Source organism: Lepidochelys kempii, chromosome 7 (genome assembly GCF_965140265.1).
Source record: "Lepidochelys kempii isolate rLepKem1 chromosome 7, rLepKem1.hap2, whole genome shotgun sequence".
NCBI lineage: Eukaryota > Metazoa > Chordata > Testudines > Cheloniidae > Lepidochelys > Lepidochelys kempii.
Window position 1 is genome coordinate 80,501,323 of NC_133262.1, and position 21,932 is coordinate 80,523,254.

Here is a 21,932-nt window from a genome sequence, read left to right on the forward strand (position 1 = left end):
AGACTTCTCAACCACTGAATTAAGAAGGCTTCTTTCACGGTGAACCACATGCTGCATCAGAGAAATAACTCATCCAATATGCAGAACAACAATTCACTTAGGAAAAGTCCAGACTGAGACTTCAGTTAGGAAAACTGTTTGGAAGATGAAACGTAATTCAGAATGAGTGGACAATGGTTTTCTTAGTTTAGACCTCAGGATATAGTGAAAAGAGTCACTCAAGGAATGAAGAGAAAGAACATTGGGAGTCACTGGAAAAAAGATGGAAGCTGCAGTAGGAGTGGGAAGATCCACAGGACTGCTCAAGAAGTTTCAGAGGAATGGACAGAAACTGGAAAGGGTGTGAGAGTCACCAGAAAATCACAGGGAGTTGCTGGGAAAAAGCATTTATATTAGAGATATAAGGGAGAGGCTAGAAAATATTTATTCAAAAGTTATATTTTGCATGACTTAAGTGGTCTCATAAACAATAGAGCAAATTAGTTTGGTTTGAGGTGATCTCTCTGGGTTGTCCAAGTTTTTGGACAAAGCATACGAGGGGAAAGGTTTTAAATTTATTTCCCCATGAACTTGGGCCGGCACTAAAACACAGAGAATGCTGGTTACATTAGGAAGGGGAAACAGTGTGGGACTATTCTAGTCAAACTGAAGGATCTGATCATGTCTGAAGATACTGCACTCTCTTTCTGACATTGAATCTACACAACCTCAACCCCACTAACTACATTCTCTTCCTTTGCCTGGACCCTTCCATTCAGGTGCATTGGGGCACATGGAACCTCCCTGAAGCTGTCTGCACACAGGCTCCCCACATCCCCTCTCTCCCAACCATAGAGTGGAACTGTACTATGTTGCTGGATTCGGGGCCTTCTCTGTCCACAGGGGGATTTTCAAAAGCAACTGGGAATTTTGGTTCCCCCAGTTTTGGGTGCCCAACCAGTGATACCTTAAAAGGGTCTTATAATTGGGTGCCACTCTGTGTTGGGAAGAAAAGTCCCCCTTCCCCTTGAGATTAGAGTTGGATTGGATATTGTGGCCTGGCTGTGGGCACCATGCTAGTCGGGTGCGAGGACGGGATTTTTGGTGCTGGGTAGAGTTTTTTCCATAGCTGCCAGCTGGGCCCAGGCACTGCAGTTTTTTTGCCTCCCTCTCAGCAGCGCAGGGGACCCAATGGGTAAGTGAGGCTGTACAATTCATTTTGTTGCTACTTTCAGGTGCCCGGTGGGGGGCGAGGTGGGGAGTCTGCTTTCCTGATAACTGGAAGCAGATGAGGAGAGAGGATTTCCTGGGGAATGGGGTTGGGGCTCCTAAAGTTGGGAACAGTGGGGAAATAACCTCTCTGACCCACCCTTTTAACCCTCTTGTGAGGGAAGGGTGAAGGGATCCCAGCAACAGTGCTAGGACCAGGTTAAGAGGGGAAGGGGACAGAGGCGGATGGCAGCCTTCAACCAGGTGGTACAGACTACAAAGGAAAGATGACTGCATTGCAAGCGTTATTGCTGGATAGTACCCAGATGTGTTACTTAGTAAAGTCAGCTAAGTCACATTCCTGGTGTCTTATTTTTCTTCCTGACATGTCCTGGACAATGTAATCTAAGCATATGCTTAAGTGCTTTGCTGAATAGGTATGGTCTTAAACTTATGGCCAAGGATTTTGCTAACTTACTTTGGAGGGAAGAGTTACAAGAGGAAGCATTTTCCCTCTTCTTTAGTTTGTTTCTGTGGGAGGTATGGATTGGCCATTCTTATGAATCATGGCTTGAGCAAAATGAAAAATAGGTCTGGCACTGTGTCCTAAAAGTGGCAATGTTCAGGCCAATTCTGATTTCCTCAGACATGGAATTCCAGAGCTAAGGACATTCCACAAAGAATGCCCTGTCCCTAACTATTTTACCCTTGGACCCATTAACGATGATGCCTCTCTGATCAGAGCTGTCAAAGAGAGGTAGTCTCTAATACAGTTAGGTCATGACTTATTAAGGCCTTTGAAGATTAGGTTCAAGACCTTGAAATGGAGCCAGGGTCCAGCACTGGTGTAAAATATTCTTCACATTCTATCTTACATAATAGGCAGGCTGATAAGTAATAGATTGCTGCACCTGACTCACTAAGATGTGTCAGCAAAACAACACTGCTTCTCTATGCAGACTACTACAACCTGATATCTTCTGCCATATTTGTTAATGTTTTCAATGATGAAGAAATATACTTAAATTTGATAAACCACCCTACTTAAGAAGATACAAGGGACTGCTCAGGTGAATGTGGCAACAGAGAATTTTAGATTGTGGGTAAGACAAATGAGAATCAGTTATGACACAAGGGTTGGTTTTTTTTTGTTCTTTGTTTTAAACACTTTGACCAGTTACAAATGTAAATTACTCAGAACACTGTATAATGAATTAAAAATAAAGTTGTCAAACTGTAGATTCCATTTTTCATTGGTGAAAGAATCTACGGTAGTTAGAAAAAGCAAGGGATTATATCCACAAACCAGACAGATGCAAAGACCAATAACAATGTAGGTATTAATAAACACTTGTGTGTGTGTGTGTCGGTGTGTATTTAACAATAAAGAGTAAGACTTTTATAACTCAAGTGGCAAACAGGCCTTGCAAGCAAAAAATGATAACTCCACCAGTGAACTTCTTGGTGTTTTGGGGCAATTTATAATCCAATTATGCATTTTATTACAATTAATAGTCTCTCATAGTAGTACTAAAACTTAGGAAACTGTCAGATAAAAAGCTAAACCATAAAATTAATTTTGTTAGAACATGGCATCGTCCTCTCTGTGTCTGAAAAATCTTCTAGTATAGTTCATAAAAGAGGATATCACAAGTTACACATGCCTAGCTATCAATGTACAAGTTACAAATGTACAATAATTAAATTTTCTAGTATTGCAGCTGTATATTTGTTCTTTGAAATGTGTAAGTTATAAAGATCATAAGACTGTTCTTTTCTGCTAACTCAGAATGATTGTTTCTTTCTCAGTGTTTTCAGATCAAAATGGCAATTTTTTTTAGAACATGCATCACAGAGTCTTACATGATTCCTGAAATTCAAGAAGACAGGAAAATTGAAACTAAGTTTAAATCTGTAGAGTATATGATTAGGTCATTTAGTACAACTATGGGATGTTACTAGAGACAAACATTTTGATATTTTTGCCGGTATTCTCACAAGAAACTACTGTTTTTAATCTGATCTGCCTACACAAAGCTGAGCAATCTATGCAAAAATTATTGTAAAGCCATTACATTGGAAATACAATTTCCAGTTGACCATATTTGCAAACTTTTTTGTGTTTATCATAAATATTCAAGTTTTACTAGCATGAATTCTTTAAAAAGGTAAGTTTTAATGCCAGTAATCAAATGCTCATATAAATGCTCATATGAGCATTTATATTCTAAATTGTTTAGCTCCATAAGAGACGAGTGAATTTCACATGGTAAACTGTGAATTTTACATATGAATATGCTATTTGCTCTATTGTTGGTTAATAACAAATCATCAACATCAGGAATGGAAATAATGCAATCTGATTTACAGAGCAGGCCTACTTTAATATTAAAGTTAGATTCATATTTAAAGAAAACCAGACGCCTGGCAACTCTAGTGTGATTTCTAAAGTGGACTAACATGCTGTGCTCTACCTTCCCCATATACAATCTGCTGGCACGCTCTAAAAGATACCTAGTTTGTGTAACCTTAGTCCTGCCTTGCAAACTAGATACTTCATAGGATCCTGCTACACTGCATGCTTCTTTCAGCAGTGTGTTGAGTATAGCTCCCCTGGCATGGATAGAAATAGCACTGTAGCCGGTGAGGCGTGGCTTAGGCAAGTAAAGACCCACCTAAAGGGTGCTCTCTTCTCTTCTTGCCCAGGCCATGCCTCTCTGTCTACACACTGCTATTTTTAGCATCCCCACGGCGGGAGCCCTTCCACCACCACAGTGCAAGACTCCAGTGGTATGTAGTGTACACACAGTTTATAGAGCATGCCAACAGGGCTGTATGGGGCAAGTAAAGCACCCCACATCAGAGAGTCTTTGATAAACCCAGGGTTGTGAGTTCAATCCTTGAGGGGACCATTTAGGGATCTGGGGGAAAAATTGGGGATTGGTCCTGCTTTGAGCAAGGGGGCTGGACTAGATGACCTCCTGAGGTCCCTTCAACCCTGATATCCTATGATTCAGAGTCTTACAAATTACAGTCTCTGGTGCACTTTGCTGCCCCAGAAACAAGCCCTTAGTCACAGACATTCAACAAATAAGCGAGTAGGAAAAGGAAAGAGGTGGAAATAGGAAATGTTTGTTATTTGCTATAGGAAATATTCTGAAGGAAGTACTGGTTGCTCTTTTACTGAGATGGAAGTCTTTTAAAAAAATCTTTTTAAAGTGCTTCCATGCATAATATATTGCTCTTTTTTTTATGTATGCTATTTGTTCACCTGTATACGAACTATTACTCACACATGTCATTATAAGCAGTGTACTTACAATATCTGGAAATAGCAAACTCCAAGGGGGTAATTACATAAAATGGAATACATTTTTCTGGCCTTAAATGTATAAACACATTTTCAGAAATGGAATATGCAGCTGTACTAATAATGAGAGACATTTTGTTTCGCAAGTTATACAACTAAGAGGCATTTTGTTTCATAAAAGAAATAGGATTGATGAGCGGCTTTGCACAGTACAGCAGTAAATTAGCAACAACAACAACAACATTGTGCAAAGAATAATTAAGCATCACAATTTTAAAAGTGAAAAAAAAACATTCTGGACCAATTTTTTAGCAATGGCCTTATTTTCACAGGAGCAATAGAACATCCATATTTTTGCCCTGGCAGTGAAATCAGTGCAAATATAACTACTAAAGGACGGCAGGCTGAAATTCTAGTCTTATATCTAAAATTTAAGATTTGATTTTTTTGCCCCCTTTTCTTTGTCACTCCATCTCCCAATGACTCCTCTTGAACAGACCTACCTGAAATCCTCTCCTTTTAAGACACTGTTTGCTAACATCTCTGCAAGAATGCACCCTCTGTGAAGCTTGCATATGCTTCTTTATTACAGGTTACTCTTTCTGAGAGGTAGAGAAAAATACTTTATAGCCTGGTGATTAAGGCACTCATCTGGGTGGTAGAAGATGTGGATTTATATTTTCTCTCTGTCTGATTCAGCAGAGGGATTTGAATCCATATCTCCTCTACCTCCCAGGTGAACGGCTTAATCACCAGGCTATAGAGTCATTCTTGTTTTCTCTCTCTTTTGCCTAATGAATATTTATACCACATGAAACAGCTTCAAAAGGAGAGATTGAGAGCAACCCACCCCAAATTAACCTATAGCCTGGTGACTATGGTGCTCACCTGGCTAAAGGAGATCTGAGTTTAAGCCTCTGCTCCAGAATTAGTATGACCAGATGTCCCTATTTTATGGGAACAGTCCCAATATTTGAGGATTTTTCTTATATAGGCGCCTATAACACCCCCCCACCACCACCCCAATCCTATCCCATCCTGATTTCTCACACTTGCTGTCTGGTCACCCTATCCAGAATGGAGATTCAAACCTGGGTCTCCAGCACCCCAGGCAAGTTCCTGAACCACTGAGATACAGGGGGAAAGAGGCACATGTGGTTTTCTGACCCTGACCTAAAATATACAGGGGAGTCAAATTCATGAATAGCTTCAGGTTGACCAAAACTGCATATTTTGGTAAATAAACTATTCATCTGAAAAATTTCACCTAGCTTTAGTCACATTACAGTATTTAGAGACATCACAGTGTTTCCCAGTGTAGTGACCTTTTATATCACTTTTATATATTTTGTCATTGCAAAATGAGCAGCATGTAGGGGGAAGAAGCAGGCTGGATGTAAAAAGGAGAGCTAAGTACCCAAAAACATCATTATTAGTATAGTAAAGAAAACACTGAATAATATTAAGGATTTTTGACAAAATAATATTGTATAATAGTTTACTAGAGTTTCAACAAGAATTTTTAAAATAAAGGCTGGAGTAGAAATATTAAATGGGAAGGATGACAAGACCTGGCAGAAGCATAGATTATTATGTTTTATTTTATCAAGGGACTAAATTTGACCCATTAAACTAAACTAAAAATGTAGTATTTTTATTTGCAGTTATGTACTTGGAAAGAAATGGAAGGTGCACAAATACACAGAAAGGTTCTTTATTTCAAAATTGTAAAAACATAGCTGTGAATTCTCCACACTTCCAAGAGCAAAGAGGAAGAAGAAAGAATAGGAGAGAGGTTAAATGCATATTACATGTATATAAAATGTACAGACAAATACATATTATTTATATAAATACACACACACACACATATATCCAAATTGTGGCTGGGCCAAGTGGGAAAGTTCAAGGAGGGAAATTTAACTTTCTCCAACGTGATTCCTTGCAAAGGGGCCAGACACAATCCCAACGCTTGTTCTCCCTTAATGCAAGGAGTGGTGGAACCTGTCAGAACAGAAGCATTAGACTCTCCAAAAGGTCTGGCTCATGGCTGCCCCCTCGTTCTACACTAGAGAAAATGGCAGAGAGGGTGTAATCCTGTGGTGGTATAGCTCTGCTCTAGCATGAGCTTCGCAGGGCCTCCAGAGCTCCTCACACTAAGTTAGCCAGAATACATATGAGGATTCCCAGTGCTGCATCCTCTGTGGGATGTGGCTAATAAACCATAACATAGCCCACAGATATCCATTTTTGATCTTCCTTCCTAAAAGATGTGAACACAACAGTCCAAAGAAAGGATCAGGAGTGAGGGAAGGGAGAGAAGAGGAATTTGTCCAACATCAGTGAGTTCTTGTTGTATTCTGAATTATGAAAAAGTTAATTGATATCCATTGGTGAAACTGAGGAGATTGCCACAGCCATAAAAGAGTTTTGTTTCATATGATGCAGTCTTTTTTTTCCCAAAAAATTTTTACAAGGAAGCACAAGGGGCTGGGTAGCTGGGAAAAATGGAGAAAAAGTGCAGAATATAGAGGTTACTAATTGGATTTCGGAAAAAAGGTTTAATAATGGAATTTGGTTAAAGCAAACAGTACTGATGATAAGAAAGGTACACAAAAGAGCATGAGGGATTGAAAGATTGAGGAACGTAAAATGCAGATTCAAAACAAAACAAAGCCAACTTTAGAAATGAACTTACTGATAATAAGCCCCAACAGATAACCTATGCAACCTAATATAACCACTGAGATTATATCCTTGAATAGTAAACTAGTCCTCTTATGAGTTAAATCCATGTGCTCATGGTAGTTATACATAGATTAGTCATATTCATCCATAGTAGTGTTGCTAAGGAAACAAAATAGGGTTGACTGCATTACTTTTTCTACAGCCGTTCACTCTACTGGTGCATGGCCATTTAACAGGCCTTGTTTATCTGCAAAAAGGCAAACATTTTATGAGATCATATTCATCATCCTTCTCACCTAACCTCCGCATTACGGCGTGTCGCTTAGCTGTTGAGACCAAACCTACCTATTCACACATTTCGAGAGGAAATTTTGATTTACAATTCCTTATTGAGAGAGACAAGGGAGGTGCAGCAATATCTTTCATTAGACCGCCTTCTGTTGACGAGAGAGACAAAATTTCAGGCTAGACTGAGCTCTTCAGGTGCAGTAGAGGAGCTCTGTGTAGCTCAAAAACTTGTCTCTCTCACCAACAGAAGTTGGCCTAATAAAAGATATTACCTCATCCCCTCTGTCTCCCCAATATCCTGGCACCAACATGGTTACAACAATACTGTATACAAGACTGAGAGAGACAGATCATAATAAGCAATGGTTACAAAAACTGGGAAAGTAGGAAAAAAGACAGAACTCGGGTTACCAGAATAAGAGTACACAGTCACTTTGGTTATTACTGTGTGCTGGCTCATGAGGGTTTCATTACTGAAGCATTCAGAACATAATAGAGCATTCATGGTAGGTACTGGCCAGTGCTTTACAGAGAGAGAACACAACTTGTGCTCCATAATATGGTGTCTATGGAGATCTATCATAAAACCTACCATTCTGGCTTCACTGTGCATGTCAAACTCACCTACATTGCTATAACTATACAGCCTTAAAGATTTCTGAATATCTCAGCACCCCAACTGTCTGTGTTTTAAATTATTTTCCCCTGTATTACCTTGCATTTTCCAGGCTGTAACACATTTTGATATTTTATTCAAATATTTATAATTATGTTAAATCATTTTCTATTATTTATCTGCTCTCATTAGTGTTAACAATCCTTTCCAATTTAGTATTGTCTGCACAGCTCTCATCCCAAGCAAATTATAGTTTATTTTTCAAGTATGATATTTTGAATTTGTTATTGTGGATCGAATGCTCTTCTAGAGCATATTACACACACTCTCTCTCTCTCACTCTCACACACACACTTTCCTTTATCCATTAATTTCATTAAGTAGTCCTTTTATGCGTTAGATGTTTACAGATTTTTGCCAAATAAGATGGGTTTTACAGAAGTGATTTTAACAGAAATGAGACTAGAGGTAAGCGGCTACATCTGGATTAAGGTTAGGGCTGCAGTTAAGATTGGGCATAAAGATGAGCTAGGATTAGGAATTTGGGTTCGGATTAGACTAGGAATAAAATTAAGGTTTACATCTGGGCCAATGTTTGGGCTAGAGTTAGAGTTTGTGCAGAGTTTGTGGTCATGGTAAGAATTAGATTTAGGGTTACCCTAAGGACTATAGTTGCAGTAATGTCTAAGACTAGGATTCTTCAAGAGACAATCTCCCTAGGTTTACTTTTGAACAAACAACAGGCATTGCCTTTTTTTCCAGTCTTTTATACTGGGTCAACCTCAGTATTAACAGCATTTTATTAACAAATTTCAATTGTCAAGAGTAAATGTGAGATGGGTCATATGGACAGGTTGCAGATATTTATATATCCTTTTAAATTGTGTGTTACATTATTTCAACTAGGAATCCCTACATATATCTTAAGCAAACCTATACACGCAGTTTTTATCCATTCAAATTGTGATGCGGTAAAATTCACCCACCATACTCACCAAACTAAATCAATGGGATTCATACAGTGAACAATGTGGAAGATGGAATCCACTCCTGACCCTCAGGCAGGGCAGGGAAGTGGGCAGCTCTGCAGCCCATCTACAGACACTATTGCAGACTCTGGCATGGAATAACTGCCATGGCACCTATGCAGGCCACATACAGAGGTTCACAGTTACTGGATTGGGTTCTCTAGGGCCCATCCACAAACCCCTCTTTCTTAGGGGTACATGCTCTGCATAGAGAGTGTCACATACACCTTGTACATGGCAGGCTGCAGGTCTGCTACTATCAGGTCAGGCTTCTGTATCAGAGATGGACTGAGTACAGAGCTTCTTTCTCAGAGAGATACTCCAGAGATGTCTTCTATAAGATCCTTTAATGTATTGCCAGGTAAGGCTGAAATTAGTTTAAATAAGGTATGTTACACATCGCCACCTAGTGGCTGAATACTATAATACAGTTTCAGAGTAGCAGCCGTGTTAGGCTGTATCCGCAAAAAGAAAAGGAGTACTTGTGGCACCTTAGAGACTAACACATTTATTTGAGGATAAGCTTTCGTGAGCTACAGCATGCATCCGATGAAGTGAGCTGTAGCTCACGAAAGCTTATGCTTAAATAAATGTGTTAGTCTCTAAGGTGCCACAAGTACTCCTTTTCATAATACAGTTTAGCATTCCATTGCATCTCCCCCTTTACACTCTACATTCCTACCATTTACAAAACATACACTATCACACAGTCTTTGAATTTCAGAACAGATCAGCCTGTTAAGGGTCTCTGAATCATACCGGTTTCCTAATTACATGATCTGAATGCATCATAACTTGGTCATCTGGCTGACCATTCATTGCAATGACTCATTGTGATCAGTTTGGAATCTTTGAATTTTCTCCTTCTTCTGCATCTGCAACCTGTAGAGTTTGCTCTGTTGATTGTTGTTTCTGAGGAACAAACTGTAGATGTCTATGGTTTCTGCTGAACTCTCCACTGTTGGTCTTGATCATGTATGATCAGGGCACTAAATTCTTGTTATGTACAACAGCTGAAGCTGTCAATCCTTTTTTTCCATCCTCTTTGGCACAAATACAGTCACCAGTTTCTAGACCTGGCAGTTCTCCAACGGAGTGATGTCTGTTGTACAGTGTTCATAAGCTTTTTTTGATTTTTTTATCCAATGTGGCTACTTTCTTCATATGTGGCTACTTTGGAGATAGGTTCCTTTCCAAAGTTGGAATAGCTGCTCTGAGTAGTCTTCCCACCAGGAGTTGTACTGGATTATATCCAATAGCTGCTATCGGTGTTGATCTGTAGCTCAGAAGAGCAAGGAATGGATCTTCCTCTGGTAGGGTTTTCTTGGCTGTCTGTACAGCTCTCTCAGCCCTTCCATTGGCTTGCAAGTAATGTGATTCTGCTAGTAATATGATCAAAAATCATATTTCATTCAGAATGACTCAAATTCGGCTGCAGTGATTTGTGGTCAATTTTCTACCGCCAGTTGTTCTGGAATACCAAAATAGGCAAAAGTGCACTTCAGTTTCTTGTTAAAATTGCGACATGTTATGTCTTTCCAGTACATTGTTTCTAAATACTTTCAAAAAAATAGTTCACTACGACCAGGTAATGAAGTCTTCTGAATTGGCATACATCTGCAGTTGGTCTTCTCCAAGGTCTGTCTGATAGAGGTGTTGTTATTAAAGGTTCTTTGTGTTGGTCTGTTAGCTCTGCAGTATTCACATGCAGATACTTTATTGTTTATGTATTTGCTCATCCTGGCCACGATAACAGCTGGTTGGTCTCTTCAGGGCATTCTGTTAATCCTTGATGACCTTCATGGATAAGATTTAGGATTTCTCCTCTCATTTTCTTCAGAATTATGATGCAGTCACCTTTAATCATGATCCTCTTAGTTGTCCATCTACCAGACAGTAGTCTCTTGTCACTACCTCAATGTTCTTTATACACATAGCCCAGCTGACCCTAACATATCTGGGAGATGTTGTGTTCTTCCATTGAAGACCCATATGTTAAAATATTGTCCATGAAAACTACAACTCCATTTGTATTTCTTAACAACTCTGCCATCTTTCTTTGAAAAATTTCAAGTACACTGGTAATCCCAAAAGGTAATCTTCAAAAACAAAATTTCCCAAATAGTGATAAATATAGTCAGTTTAGCACTTTAAAGGAATTTTCCAAATGCACTCAAGGTATCCAGCTTGGAGAATACTGTAACTCCTTTCACTTTGGGGAGGAAGTCATCCAATGTTGGGAGGATACATTTTTCTCTCACAACTGCTTCATTAAGTCTTTTAGATCCATACAGATAAGTATTTTTTCTATATTTCTTAGTAATTGGTCTCACTGGGGCATACCATGCTATTAGATCAGATATTTTCTCAATTATGCCAATCCTCTCTATTCTCTTTAATCCTGTACCTCTTCATGAAGTAACGGGATAGGAATCCTGCAAAGTGTATGTATACCATATGGTTCAACGTGGTCTCTCTGAAGATTATTTATACTGGCTCTACTTTCAAAAGTTGAATATCACCAAATATTCCATTGCGTTCTTCCACTTTTTTCAGTAGGTTCATCATGACTGCAACACTGAGGCTGAGAAGAGTGTTGGTCTTTGATCACATACGCTTTGTATACATAGCTTTTGTCTTCATAATCGTGTCTATGTTAAACTGGCTCATGCAGTTCAGAATATCTCTAGGGATAATCATAGAATCATAGGATGAGAAGGGACCTCAAGAGGCCATCTAGTCTGGTCCCCTGCACTCATGACAGGACTGAGTATTTTCTAGCCCATCCCTGACAGGTGTTTGTCTAACCTGCTCTTAAAAATGTCCAATGATGGAGATTCCACAATCTCTCCAGGCTGTGTCAAATTATTTCAGCTGTGGGGGCAGGGGGGTAGAAGGTGATTGTAAGTCCCTTTGGAGATGACAGGTTGCAGAAACAGAAGGAAAGAAGTAGCAAAGGTTGCAAACAGACGGAACAAAGCAACAAAGGTTGCAGGATCGATCTCATCAACATGCCACTCTTCAATGCCCCCAGAGAACTAATGTTTTGATAGACCTACAGAACGGACAGACCAGAAGCAGTATTTTGCAAGATTTCGAATTGCTGCAAAACTTTATAAGGAAACTGAAGATATACTGGTATCCTCTTTAATTTATGCTATGGGGAAGCAGGCAGAGCAAACCTTTTACCTTTATTGAAGACAGTCACAAAGATGACTATGAAAGAGTTTTGGCTATGTTTGATGCATAATTTATAGCATTCCTCTGAGCACACAATCAGATGCTGGCCTCCCTTAATGCAGTGGAACTCTTGCATGTAGACCCCCTGTGTTGCTTTCATTCATGGGTGAACTTTCCACATGGCAAACTGGATTTAAACATTAAGGGTTGGGGTCCCCCTAGCCATAGTAATCTTAACCTTGATCCTGCAGGGCTTCCCTCCCCACCTAAAAAGTGAGCCCTGTTTTACTATTATCCCAATCTGAATTCATTAAAAATCAGAGTGTAGTGTTCCCTACTAGCAATTCCTCAGTCAAACATATATCCTTTTATTTCAGCAAAAAGAAACTTCTCTTCACACATTGATAAATATCTTCCTGACTGAAAGTCTGCTGGGGGGAAAAACGGATCTCATTTACTCTAAAGCTTTGAAAAGATCAATAAAAAAAAAGAGTAATTTTTCATGGGGCCTTTTTAGCCAACCAGAAGTGAAATTTGAATATTTTTTTCCAGAATGTTATTAAAACTATTGCAGTAGATAGGCCAATTTCTTACTATGTACGGAAAGACAACCAATAGAAGGAAGAAAGCACAATAATGACTGACCTAAATTATGAAATAATGTTCCCCTCAAAAATGAAAGCTATATTATTCCTAGGTTCTCTACAGTGGTTCTAATACACATGTAAAATGATAGGGTACGAAAAAGAAACAAACAAAAGAACTTCTGGAGCTGTGTGTGTGTGTGTACACCCACACACCACACCCTTGTGTACACTCACTCTCTCCCCAGGGGGAACATTCTGCCTGCCGTAGGAGAAGCATGTATAACCCACTGGCGAGAATGTGTTAGAGGTCTCCCTCTATGCCGATCCACAGAGGATGCAAGTTGTTAAAGAGGACCCTAATTCAATCCCTGTTCTGTGGAGCCTGGCCATCACATGTACACACTGCTACACTTTTTCATTCCTCACATTTATACCAGTCCTCCCCAGATATGTGTGTGTGTGTGTGTGTGTATCAATCACACACATGGGACTGCCATCCAGTGAGTAATATGCTGCATTTTGTAAAGGGGCATAGCAACAGGCTCACCGCCCCTGACTGTCAGGATCTGCCAGTAGACAAAATGTTTCTTCTGGAGTACATCTCCACACTTCTCCTAATGCAGGTATGTGCTTTAAAAGTACAATTCAACCCTACGTCTGGGGACAAGAGAGTGAAAGAAAACAATTATAAAAAGGCATTGAAAAGTCCCTTACCAATTGTCATAACTTTGGAATGGTCAGAATTGTCTGGACTCAAGAAGTGAGTTATTTCCTTATTGGAAGAGAAATGAGTTGACATAGGACATAGAATCAGTAACGTATCCAAGCCTATTTATTTGCAACTTATTCAGTTCCCTCAGAATATGGCTTTGAGAAAAAATATTACTTGAAAAAGCAGAGCACATCTGTGAATCAGAATCAAGGCATTGTTCTGAGAGCAAAGGACAGGTTCAGTGTAGCAGTGTTAAGGCCACACCTCCTTCCCTCTGGCAATGTCCCACATTCGGTGCCAGGTGTATGTCAGCTCTTAGTTATCCAAGATGCCTATTGTGGAGAGAGACCGTGAGAGGGACAGAGAAAGGGAGAGAGAACGCCAAGAGCATTGGGCCTCGTGCAAAATTTGAGGCCTGAACCAAAGGCTATAAAACAAAGTCAGACCATGTATTAAAGCAAATGCTTACAAGTTCACTGACCAGTATATGAACACGGCAAAGTTGTTGCTAATGCACTAGGCACTAAATATTTACATAAATATATTCCAGCAAGTAGAATATACATCCCAATCTAGTACAAGATAAGATGATTTGACAAAATAATTAATAGGAATGTTTTGCCCAAGATATCAGCCCAAAGGGAGGTAACAAAGATGTCATGAAATACATAAGGTAGTGTATCAGTTGTGTATTCCAGTTGTTTGAGTCAGTCTATAGAGGTCAGGGTACCCTGCCTTAGCCCTTTGTGTGGCCAGAAACTACCACTCCTTGCCAGGGGGCACTCATGTTAGCGTACCTGTAACCATGGAGCTAGGGTGCTAGGACTGTGCCTCGAGGGCAATAAACCTAGGAAAGTGCTTTGTCACCAAACCGTGCCAGTGGTCTTTCTTTATGAGTAGCATCCAGGCCTGCTGAATTAACATGCTGCACTATCTACATTGGTGCTCCAAGAGCAGAAGCACTGAGCATTACTGCATTACAGCATTACCGAGGCAACAGCCTTCCAGCACTTAACCACACTGGGTGGTACTATCAAGGTCTGCTAAGCCAGCTATCTGTGCAGAGCTGAACAGAACACTGAAAGAACACACACACACAAACCCACTGACGCACCTCTTATGCAAAGGGAATCCCCAAGTATCATAGAATCATAGAATCATAGAATATCAGGGTTGGAAGGGACCCCAGAAGGTCATCTAGTCCAACCCCCTGCTCAAAGCAGGACCAATTCCCAGTTAAATCATCCCAGCCAGGGCTTTGTCAAGCCTGACCTTAAAAACCTCTAAGGAAGGAGATTCTACCACCTCCCTAGGTAACGCATTCCAGTGTTTCACCACCCTCTTAGTGAAAAAGTTTTTCCTAATATCCAATCTAAACCTCCCCCACTGCAACTTGAGTATAAGTTGCTGTATAAGCTTGATTTCCAGTTGCTTTGCACTGGCAGAGCGGGGCATATGAGCCAGATGGTAGTGGATCTGGCTCAATAACTGCAAATAACTAAATTGCTGTTAATTTGTTTGCTTGTGCTCAGACCTTTTTGGATATAAGAGGTGGGGTGTAGCATGTTTCTTAGTATTTCTGAGAGTCTCTGGAATACAAGTGATTTCTGATCTGGTGCTGTAGTTGTAGGGCCTGAGAGTAAAGAAATACTATTTTTTCCACTAAAAATTTTGTTTCCAGTTACTGAACTGCCATCCTTTCAGATTTTAATGTTATCTTTCTGAGTTTTATGCTCCAACCCATTTTCAGTGGTAATGGTTTTTATGGGAATAAGCACCAAAAGAGCAACATCTGATGATGTTGGACACCAAATGTGGCTCACACTGAAATCAATGAGAGCCATACAGAGAAACTGGGAAAAGATCAATCAAGATTAATGGAGCCTATTTCTAAATCCGTTAATTCATGTATTTTGGTGAGAGAGATGCAGCATGAGAGTTTTTAATTGTGAAAGTGTATGACATATCTCCATCTTTACAGTACATCTTTTTATTTTATAGAAGTGTAATATATCATTATGCAAGATATGCTCATAAAATAAAGTTAAAAAGCATTGAGTTTCAGGAATTCCAAATTATGAAGAATTTGAGAACTGCTGGCATGAGGAAATATAGAAACTGTCTTTCCACAGGAACAAGCTTGGGGCCAGATCCTCAGCTGGTGTAAATTGGTTCAGCTTTGTTGACCCCAATGAAACTAAATCAAGTTACATCAGGTAAGGATCTAGCCCCTGGTGCCTTAAATTTTCCCCTTGCCTTACAGGAAAGGATTGTCTTTTTTTAAAGGAACCCAGTGGTATCTGATGGTATTCACCCCATATAGGGCATGAAGTTCCCAGGAGAAATGGTGGAACATTTGACATATCCACAAGTATTTTATTAATAAACACACATAACAAACAATGAACCTCCCCTTGATATCATTGTGCCTAATGAGCGTTAATATACATATAGTCAATGCAAGACAGAATAGAATTCTAAAACAGAGACTGTTTCATGTAGTAGTGTGATCAGTTACTAACAACACCAGAGAGAAATGCCTACCTTTAAAACTGTCTGCAGTACGGCAGAATGTTTTTATACTATATAATACAGCATAACATATACTGCAAAGAGCTAAGGTAACTCAATGTAAGTAATCAAAAGAAATGTGAAGTTAGATATGTATCAGTCCAAGTGTCTACTTCCTTGTCATTTGCAATGTACAGTACATGTTGTATGCATGTCTGCTGTGTACTGTATGTTTGACAGCATGCTATGGTACACGTTGCAAAAGACTAGAGAACTTAAATTACTTTACATCAGTTTATTCCTTTCACTGAAAGCAAGCAAGAAAGAAAAGAAGTTAAAATGCTAAGAGGATCAACTGGATCAACATCCCTGAGTGAAATGTGGGAAAAAATAAATCAAAATGAGGACAGAGATAGGCATCATGTTTTTTCTTTCAAGGATAAACAGAGTGCAAAACTTTGAACATCCCTTCTGGTGTTTCAGCTTTTCACATCTAATTCTTTAAACCTCCATTATATCAGCTTTGCCAATTAGTTTTATAAAGATTTTGTCACCTGCCATTGTAAACTCCTAGGATTTCTCATTTTACCAATGTGACAATGGCCCCTAACACTTATAAATATTGAAGATCATTTTCCGCATAATTACCTTGTGAAGTCTGTCATCTCCATCATAATCACACACATCCTCTTAGCCAAAACTATGATGTCATTGCTGGTGTCATCCCATATTTCAATCTCTGCATCAAGCTTCCTTTTGACTTTCTTGAAGTCAGCCACTTGCTCAGCTATCTTTTCTTTTTCAGCCTCTGGCAGCTGAGTCATCTTAGCCTGAAACATAAGATAATTTGATTTGCAAAATGCACGTCTGTTTCTAAGAGTAATTTCTTTTTGGCAAAATCACTGGACATTACTAAATATATGTTTTAAATATACATGGGCCCGAACCAACACCTCCAATCTGAACACCTTTCAATTTCATAACTGGGCCTTATCTCTAGAACAATATGAAGTGAAATTCTGAAATGTAATACTCCTGAATTTTGAGTAGATCCAAATCAAATTCATGCTTTGAAGTTCAAGTCCATCTCCAATACTCACCTTCTAACCAAAGATGACGCCTCTTATTTTTTAACGGTAATCATCAATTGTCTTTGGAACTTTTCTGCAGGGATTCTAACAATGGGAAAAGTCAACTTCCATTCTATGGTCAGTTCTCATCTCCATTAAGAAATTCATGATGAGAAGCATATCAGAATCGCCAGTCAGCTCAAATAACAAAACTCTGAGCGCAAGCTACATCTAAAAGGACTAAAATATTAATTATTGTACCTATGAGAATAATAGTAAAAAAATCCCATCAAACCCACATATGCAGAACTCTGAAGATGCTGATGTCTTCTTGAATATGAAGGTGATCTGGGTGAATGCAGAAACAAATTGCTAATCATTCTTGTAAATAAAGCCCACTATTCTGCTTTGCCCTAGTTTGTGGCCCTTTTTACTCATTTTTTCTGCAAACTTTTACGCAAATGATTTTTTCTTCACCAGAATATTCAAACACAAAAGCATCCTGAATACCAACATATAGCGCCCTGCCAAATTCACAGCCATGAAAAACATGTCACAGATTGTGAAATCTGGTCTCCACCCATAAAATCTGGTCTTTTCTGTGCTTTTACCTTATACTATACAGATTTCACGGGGGGGGAGGGGGGGGCAAAGAGACCAGCGTTTCTCAAATTGGGGTTCCTGACCCAAAAGGGAGTTGCAGGGGGGTCGCAAAGTTATTTTAGGGGGGTCACGGTATTGCCACCCTTATTTCTGTGGTGCCTTGAGAGATGGATGACCAGAGAGCGTCGGCTATTGGCCAGGCACCCAGATTGGAAGGCAGCGCCCTGCCAGCATCAGCACAGAAGTAACTGTGGCAATACCATGCCATGCCACCCTTGCTGCTGCCTTCAGAGCTAGACAGCCAGAGAGTGGCGACTTCTGACTGAGGGCCCAGCTCTGCAGGCAGCAGCGCAGACGTAAAGGTGGCAACCACCATACTGTGCCATCCTTATTTCTGCACTATTGCTGGCGGTGGCTCTGCCTTCGGAACTGGGCTTCCAGCCAGCAGCCACCGCTCTCCCCTGCCCAGCTCTGAAGGCAGCACCGCCGCCAGCAACAGCGCAGAAGTAAGGGTAGCAGTACCGCAAGCCTCCCCCCCCCCATAACCTTGTGACTCCCCGCCCCACTTCCTGTTCGGGTCAGGATCCCTACAACTACAACACTGTGAAATTTAAGATTTAAATAGCTGAAATCATGAAATTTATGATTTTTTTAAATCCTATGACCATGACATTAACCAAAATGGACCGTGAATTTGGTAGGGCGCTACTAATATATATCTATGATTGTATTCACACCAGAAATGCACTTGCAGCTATTTTGAAAGCTATTTGTGGTTCAAAGCTGGACAGGGCCCTGTAAAACTGAGTTGGAGGAAGCTCTACTATTCAATTCTTCCTCCCCCCCCCCCATTTAACTGGTTCTGCCACCAGAATTTCTTCTCACTGAGAGAGAACGTGTGCACATGCTACCGTATGGATGTACTGTGATACTCATCTATGTCACACTCATAATGTGATACTCATCTGACCAAATTAACTATTTTTGCTCTTGTAGGCTTCGTTTCCATCCTTAGTTTTTGAAAGATGTGGGGACATCCTTTTATACAAAGCAAGGCCCAGCAACTCAAATCTAGAGCCCTGCAAGTAGCAAGAAAAGCAGAAACCACAGCATTGTTATCCTCATCATACATTGCTACACAAACTAATCAGAAGCCACAAACCATATTACAGGATTCCCTCATAAACTTAGACCAGCGGCAGAAAAGTATCATCATCACAGAGAGCGGAAGTCATAGCTGCCAGTTGCTCCAGGAGCTCTTTTCTGCTTAGCTTCAGTCCCAGTGTGGTCTAGTAACTTAGGCAAGTATGTTGGTCTTTTCAACAGCAAAGTACAGAGGCTCAAGGGAATACAAAGCAATTTTTCCACATGCAGCAAAAGAAATGAAGGATGAAGAAATGCATCGGAAAATGGAGATTCTCCCACCCACCCCTTTTGTCGATTATACATGCATACAGAGATGCAGATGAAAAGAATTGTAACATAATTAAGCTCAATAACAATAAAACAGTGGGTAAAGAGAAATAATTATGACATGCTGCCTGGCCCTAGTACCACTTGCCTACTATTGAGACCAATACTCATACTCTATCTCATCCATTATCTTTGTGGTCCTAACACTGGATGAATCCACTTGGAGCTTAGAGACAATGAGGACAAGCCAAAAGTCCTCCAGACTGTTTCAAAAGGAACACTCTCCACAATCTGATCTGCCACATCCTCCTCCGAGAGAAGTACAGTAGCAGGTTTGGATCAGGCCCCTGCAAATGCACACAGCCATCAAGCCAATAAACTTATGCTCCCATTTGTTAATGTCTCTATCTGCCTGAGGAGGTAAGCGGCAATGGCCTCTTTAAATCCTGGGTCCATGAACAAAAAAAAGCCAAAAGTATAATGTCCTTGAGTATGTATTCATCTGAGGCAACACACAGCACTTTTGAGGGCAGTTCTAGACCTTTGTTGTCGTTTGCCTGATCATACCATGCAGAGAGTTCACATTTTTCTCCAATAGAAAGATCAGTGGAATGCACTGGCTAATATTAGAGTCATCGCTACTGATGAACCTCAGGGCAACTGTCAAAGGCCCTCAGAATGTCACAATATTCTTATATGAAATAAAGTTGTATGAGAGATGGAAAATATACCACAGTTGCCCATTTTTCAGAGTAGCAGCCGTGTTAGTCTGTATTCGCAAAAAGAAAAGGAGTACTTGTGGCACCTTAGAGACCAACACATTTATCTGAGCATAAGCTTTCGTGAGCTACAGCTCACTTCATCGGATGCAGTTGCCCATGTTACCTCTGTAGCTAGAGAGCTTAGGCATTGAGACAATCAAATAAAAAAATACACACAGAGAGCTGACTGCGCCTACGTGCAATTAGGATTGTGCAACTACATACAAATTACTGAGTGTGAATGTGACAGGAGAAAAAATGGATAAAAAGCCGCTAGTGAATATGACTTATGTGTCTTTCTTCCGAAATCATGAAGGAGTCCAGTCTTTTAAAATAAGGGATACATATACACAGCAAAATGTAATCCTCTTTCTTGTTGAAAAGAGTAAAAGAAAAGGTTTAAATGTCCTAGAATTCTCCACACTGGCTTGCCACCTGCCATTTCTCTCTCTCTCTCTCTCTCTCCCTAAAATGCTCCCCAACCTTCATCTTAAGAACTGAGATCCAATAATTCATTTAGGCCCTTATCCTATTTAGAAAAAATTAATTAATCCGATCAGGATTTAAAAAAAAAAACCAGACACTAGCATGTGACTTAGGTAACCAGATTAATGCCTTGAGCAGCAAATCATAAATATTGCATACTCAAATAAACAGTCTTGGGGCTCTGGCTGGGCAGAGGAATAACCATCATATACTTGATTGCAGGATGGGGCCAGAGTGAGTAGTTCACAAACAATCCATTTAGGGTTGCCAATTTTTGTTGGATGTTTTCCTGGAGGTTTCATCACATGACATCATCTTTAATTAAAGATTAATCTTTAATTCCTGGAGACTCCTGGACAAATCTGGAGTGTTGGCAACCCTAAATCCATTGGCTAGAAGTGTTCCAGACAAAGCATTTAATCAGATACAAATTGAGAATAAATATGTACAAATGACTGTGTGCTGACAATTTGAAAACAGAAAAGGGGGCTAAATGTTGTGAGGGAACCCAGCTGGCAGTTTTAGTCCAGTAGGGTTTATCTTGTAGGATGGGGAAGGTGTCGGGGTATGTTTTTATATCTGGGCCATTGAGTCTGAACACAAGGGATCTATGTTGATTCCCCATGTTCCTGTATTTAACTTTTACAGTATGGAAAATTCTGAGCATTTTATATATTTAAATGGTGACTTAAATCTTTAAAGGTTTCTTTTGTTCCTGAAGGGATATTAAGGTATGTCCTACAGCCATCACCACACCCAGAAATATAGCGTAAACTCCTTTTAGAGAATTCTCTGGAAAAGGGATTCTTAGATTGCTTGAACTGCTCAATATCCTGTGAGAGAAAGACTGCCACTCCTATAGTTGTTTCATTAAAATAAATCTTGATTTGATTGCATTTGGTTGATTTCATTTTTAACATCTTCTGGTAACGCAGAGTGCTGGCAGTTAGAAGCTTTTAAGGGCTACCCCCCACCCCCCTTATGAGCAAGATTGTCAGTTAGCAATCTGCCCCAAGTAACATTCAGCATGTAATTGAACTGGCCCAGGAGCACAGCAGGGAACTGACTGTAACTCAGAGTCACAATGTGACCCCAGGTTCCACCTTGCTTCACAGGGAAAATAACCTACCATGAGTCAGTATCAGAAGTAGATTACCTCCCCTGCCCTGCTGACTCAGCAATACTTGCTGGAGCATTAGGAAGAGGTAAAGCCAAGGACCCGTCCACTTCCCAGCTCCAGAAGGAGGGGGAAGTAGTGGCACTGTGCTATTCCCCCCACTCTTCCCCTGGGTTTCAAGCCAGTGCAAACATTCCAAATGTGTCCAGTGTCACCTGAAAATTAACATCTATGGAATTTGTTAAAAAATATGTAAGGTGAAAAGTTACCTTACTTATGTGGGACTCACAAAAATATTGAAAATGTGCTCCCCACACATATTATTCTAAAATACATTTTAAATAAAAAGTCATTAATCTGATAAATGATGAATA

The 21,932-nt window shown here is 40.0% G+C and overlaps 1 protein-coding gene across 1 annotated transcript in view; it reads right to left on the reverse strand.

Moving 5' to 3' along the window:
- The window catches only part of CTNNA3 (catenin alpha 3), a 928,894-nt gene that overhangs the window by 57,403 nt on the left and 849,559 nt on the right, over positions 1–21,932 (reverse strand). The window contains exon 14 of the mRNA XM_073353443.1: positions 16,757–16,938. Within this exon, the coding sequence (XP_073209544.1) occupies positions 16,757–16,938 (182 nt within the window). The remainder of the gene's footprint in view (positions 1–16,756; positions 16,939–21,932) is intronic.